Source organism: Dioscorea cayenensis, chromosome 4 (assembly GCF_009730915.1).
Source record: "Dioscorea cayenensis subsp. rotundata cultivar TDr96_F1 chromosome 4, TDr96_F1_v2_PseudoChromosome.rev07_lg8_w22 25.fasta, whole genome shotgun sequence".
NCBI classification, from domain to species: domain Eukaryota; kingdom Viridiplantae; phylum Streptophyta; class Magnoliopsida; order Dioscoreales; family Dioscoreaceae; genus Dioscorea; species Dioscorea cayenensis.
In genome coordinates this window covers 13,980,583-13,986,280 of record NC_052474.1, presented here as the reverse complement: position 1 = coordinate 13,986,280, position 5,698 = coordinate 13,980,583, and the positions used below count along the sequence as shown (strand labels likewise).

Here is a 5,698-nt window from a genome sequence, read left to right as displayed (position 1 = left end):
TCTGCAGTATAAAGTTGCAATGATCAGAATGAGAACAAAACACAAACAACCAAAGGCATTAAACTCAAAAAGACATTATTGCTTGCAACATCAAATATTAATGTAGATGTATTTTGTTAGATCTATTGTTGTATTATATATGTATGTATACATGTATAAGTATGTATAGTTATATATGTATATTTATCATTTTCTATATGTAGACCCAAAGGGTCACACATACATGATGTTCAAGATACAATAGACTTGTTCCACTCTTCTCTATCTATTCTAACATGGTATCAAACACCTAGATTCCACTGGCCATCTCCGCCAGCCGCCGATCTCCTCTCTCTCTCACTGTGTTTAGACTCTCCATCACCAACCTCCTCCTCAAGTCTGATTCACAGACTGCTTTTTCTCAAAGATTACTCTGTCTTCTTCTCTTATATTTTCTCAATCAAACTCTCACTGCTCATTCTCAAAGATACTCTTTGTCTTCTTTCAAAGCCTGCCATCAGACTAGGTTACATTCCTTTAGCCACCACCAGCTATCTCCCTCACTGGCTATCTCCCTCATTGGCTTCTTCCCTGGCCATCCCTTCTTTCACAATAACACTCCTTCTCCAACTGCCCCCTAGGAACTCTCATCTCTCACAAAAAAAAAATCCATCGAACGCCTACTCCTGCTTGTGCACCACCATGCTCACCGGCGCCTGACCATAGCCACCATCTCCGTCCACGCCTGTCACAACTCGCCCGAGCACTTCTTTTCTTCCAGCGCTGTCTGTATGTCGTCACCCATCCCCAGCTCGCCATCGCTTGGAAACAAGTTGCCGACAACCTAATTTCCCTTTTTCTTTTTTTTTTCCAAGAATTGATTCTTGAAGCATCTTCTAAACAAAATCAGACAAAACTTAGGGACCACCTTTGATTCTTGAAGTCTCTTCCAAGCAAAACCAAACAAAACTATGAGGTCCACCATCTTAAAAAAATATCTCTTGAAGCCTCTTCCACACAAAATCAGACAAACCTTTTTCCAAACAAAACTGCTAGGCCCACCATTTAAAAAAAAAATGACCAACATCTTCAAGTCCCAAGATTTATTTTTTATTTTTTATTTTTTTGGCACATAGTGGCTGATAGTGATTTAAAAAAAACCGACCAACATCTTCAAGTCCCAAGATTTATCATTTGGCACATAATGGCTGACAGTGATTAAAAAAAAAGGATGTTTATAGACACCTGTTGTTTGTGCTGAGGGAACTCACCTCCGGTCTTCCCCATCAAGAGGGGGCAGTACTCTTGCTACCTCCTCCTTCTCTTCTGTGCTTCCACGTGTTGCTTTCCTTGGCGCTTCTTCACCGACTTCACCCTTTCTTCCAACGCCTTCATCTCCCTAGGCACATTCTGTTCAGGCCTTTCATTCTCTGCTGTCTCTTTCAGATCAACAATTTTTGGTAATGTTCCGGCAGTTCCAGCAGTTCTATCTAGCGGACTCCATCTCCTCCACTAGACATGCTAATTCGACTCAAGTTGTTCCATCCGCTCCAGGTATTTCCTGTCCTCTTTGGCTTTTTGACTCTGGTTCTTCTCTCCACATGACCCTTGATGCCACTCATATTCACCATTCCCATTCACCCTTTCATGTCACCAATGTTCACATTGCTGATGTCACACTTCTTCCTATTTCCTCTACTAATGCTTTCTCGATCTCTTCAGTCTCTCATGTTCCTTGATTATCCATGAATCTTCTATCTGTTAGCCGGCTCACTGATTATGACTGCTAGGTTATCTTTGATGGTACCTCGTGTCATGTGCAGGATCATAGTGGGATGGTGATTAGAGCTGGGCGTCATTGTAATGGAGTTTATATGTTGGATTCCCTTCATTTTCCATCTTTAACTGGACCGGCTCATCATTGTTATTCTATCGTTCAGTCTCATCATAAGTGGCATCATCGTCTTGGCCATTTATGTCCTTCTCATATGTTGTCCTTTGTTCGTCATGGTGTTTTAGGAGTTGTCTCTCCTCCTTTTGATGTCATTTGTTTTGGCTGCAAGCTTGGTAAGCAACTTTAATATCCTTATCCTTTGAGTGTGTCTCACACTACTACTCTTTTTGAGCTTATTTACTATGATGTTTGGGGTCCCGCTCCCTTTGTATCTAAAGGTGGTCATCGCTATTTTGTTCTATTCATAAATGACTACACTCGCTTTCACCTGGCTTTATCTTATGCCTTACTGTAGCCAGTTATTGTCTATCTATCGCTCTTTTTCCGCTATGATACACACCCAGTTCTCTGCCTCTATCAAGACCTTTTAGTCTGACTCTGGTGGTGAGTACACCTCTCATGCCTTTCATGCCTTTATGTCTTCTTAAGGAACCTTGCCTCAGTTATCCTGTACTGGGATTTATCCTTAAAATTGGGTCGCTGAATGCAAGAATTGTCACATATTAGAGATGACATGTGCTATTTTTCTAGGCACTTTTCTTTTCCCTCATTTCTAGGCAGAAGCTATTAGCACTGTTGCTTGTCTCATTAATCTACAACCTTCCTCTTATCTCAATGGTCATAGTCCAGGTGAATGTCTTTATGGGACACCTTCCTGTTATGATCATCTTCTTGTTTTTGGTTGTTGCTTTGTTTTGCTTTCACCTAGGGAGAGAATAAAGCTAACAACCCAGTTTATTTCTTGTGTTTTTCTTGGATATAGTCTTGAGCATAAAGGTTATTGTTGTTATGATCCTGTCACTCATCGCATTCGCATCTCCCGTGATGTTACATTTGATGAGTCCACTCCTACATGGGATATTGTTCCCCTTCCTTCTCATGCTGTTCCCATCACCTGTCGCTGGATCTATCGGGTGAAGATCCATTTTGATGGGTCTCTCGAGTGCTATAAAGCGTATTTAGTTATTCGTGGCTTTCAACAGGAGTATGGCCATGACTATGAGGAGACTTTTACCCCTAGTAGCTCACATGCACACTATGCGCACTTTGGTTGCTTTTGTGGTTGTTCGTGGTTGGGTTCTTCATTAGTTTGATGTGAAGAATGCGTTTTTTCACGAGGACTTGAAGGAGGAGGTTTATATGACTTCTCTCCCTAGCATTCGGGTGCCTCAGGGGTCTGTTTGCCATCTTCGCTTAAATAGGCTCCATGGGTCTGGCTTAAGCGGTTTAGCACAGTGGTTGAGGCTGCTGGTTTCACTCCGAGCATACATGATCCGGCAATCTTCATTCACTCTTTCCCTCGCGGTTAGACTATTCTTCTTCTATATGTGGATGACATGATCCTTACTGGTAATGACTTTGCTTACATTACCTTTGTGAAGCAGAAGTTGTGTAAGACTTTCTTGATGAATGATCTAGGTCTGCTTTGTTACTTCTTTGGTATCGAGATCCCTTCTCATCCTGATTGTTACCATCTCTCTCAGCAGCGTTATACTCAAGACCTACTTGCTCTCTTTGGTTTAACTGATACCAATATTGTCGCTATATCGATGGAGTTACATTTATAGCTTCGTGCCTCTGATGGGATTCCCTTACCCGATCCTTCTCGCTATTAACATCTAGTTGGCAGTTTGGTCTACTTGGTCGTCAACCATCTTGACATATCACATGCAGTTCACATTCTCAGTCAATTCGTTATGGCACCCACTTCTATTCATTATGCTCATCTTATTCGGGTACTTTATCTCATGGTTTGTTCTATCCACGCCAGTCCACTCTCCAACTGCAGGCCTATTATGATGCTACCTGGGCTAGTTGTCCTGATGATCGGGTCTCTGACCCTAGTTAGTGCATCTTTCTTGGATCTTCTCTTGTCGTTTGGAAGACCAAGAAACAGCCTACCATTGCCAAGTCTAGTGTTGAGGCTGAGGTTCGTGCGTTGGTTTCTACTGTCTAGGAGGTGTTCTGGCTACGTTCGATTCTGCAAGACTTTGGTATACCGATCACCTCTCCCATTTAGTACTGGAGCCCTTCAAATTGCTTCAGATCCCGTCAAGCATGAGCTGACCAAACACATTGGTGTGGATGCACACTTTACCCGATGCCATGTACGTGCCCAGACTGTGTCACTTCACTATCTTCGTACTGAGGTTCAAGTGGTTAATTTCTTCATGAAGGCGCAGATACGTAATCATCATCTATTCATGTTATCCAAACTCAAGACGCACGATCAGCCTTGAGTTTGAAGAGGGGTGTTAGATATATTATTGTATTGTATATGTATGTATAGTCATATATGTATACTTATCATTTTCTATATGTAGACCCAAAGGGTCACACGTGCATGATGTTCAAGATACAATAGACTTGTTCCACTCTTCTCTATCTATTCTATCATATTTAAGACCAATATATTCTCTATCTATTCTATCTATTCTCTATCTATTCTAATGGGAAGACACTTGTTCAGAAGGTGGTCAAGTAGGAAAGATTGTCAGAATTAGGAGTGACCATGGAAGGGAATTTGAAAATGCTCAATTTGCAAAATTTAACAGTAAACATGGGATTCGTCATGAATTTTCAGCTCCAAAAACTCCTCAACAAAATGGAGTGGTTGAAAGGAAGAATCGCACTATCCAAGAGATGGCTAGAGTTTGGTAAAGATGTCCGCCAATTGCTTTTCTGTTGCAACATAATCAATAACAACTGTTTTGTTCTCTACCAAATCTCGTATAAAGTGGTGTTAAAGATCAATATGTTTAGTACGAGAATGTTGGACTGGATTCTTGGAGATGTCAATCGCACTTTTGTTGCCATAGAATATAGTCAATAACCCTTGTTGCAAGCCATAGTCCTCAAGCATTTGCTTCATTCACAACAATTGTGTACAACAACTTCCTGCTGCTATGTATTCAGCTTCTGCATTAGAAAGTGAAATGGAACTTTTCTTCTTACTATACCATGTGACCAAGTTGTTACCAAGATAGAAACATCCTCCTGAGGTGCTTTTTCTATCATCAATGTTTCCTGCCTAATCTGCATCACTATAACCTGCAAGATGTGAGTTGGAGTCTTTTGAATACCAAATTCCATATTATGCAGTACCATGTACATATATGATGATACGTTTAACAGCTTTCAAATGAGACTCCTTTGGTGTTGCTTGATATCTTGCACAAACTCCAACACTGAAAGAGATGTCCGGCCTGCTAGCTATGAGATAGAGTAAGCTTCCAATCATGCTTCTGTACAGACTTGGGTCTACATCTTTTCCATGCTTATCTTTGGTCAACTTCTGATTCATACTCATGGGTGTTCTCATGTGTCTAGCCTTTTCCAAGCCAAATCTTTTCACCAGGTTTTGTGCATACTTGGTTTGAGAAATAAAAATTCCTTCTTTGCATTGTTTGATTTGGAAACCCAAGAAGTAGTTCAATTCACCTACCATGCTCATCTCAAACTCTTCTTGCATTAGATGAACAAACTCATCCACTTGCCTTTGTGATGTTGAACCAAATATGATATCATCAACATATATTTGTGCCACCATCAGATCTGATTTGGACTTCTTTATGAATAAAGTCTTGTCTGCTCCCCCTCTTTGGTAGCCCTTCTCAAGTAAAAATTTTGTAAGCCTTTCATACCAAGCCCGAGGAGCTTGCTTCAAGCCATAGAAAGCCTTTTTAATTTGAACACATGATCTTGTTGGTGAGGATCTTCAAACCCTTTCGGTTGCTCCACAAAAGCTTCTTCACTTAGAACTCC

The 5,698-nt window shown here is 41.0% G+C and overlaps 1 protein-coding gene across 1 annotated transcript; it reads right to left on the bottom strand.

Annotated features, from left to right (window-relative positions):
• Positions 1-5,027: 5,027 nt before the first annotated feature.
• LOC120258712 (uncharacterized mitochondrial protein AtMg00810-like) lies at positions 5,028-5,405 on the bottom strand. Its single transcript, XM_039266156.1, has one exon. The coding sequence runs from the start codon at positions 5,403-5,405 to the stop codon at positions 5,028-5,030; it is 378 nt and encodes a 125-aa protein (XP_039122090.1).
• Between the last annotated feature and the right edge of the window lie 293 nt (positions 5,406-5,698).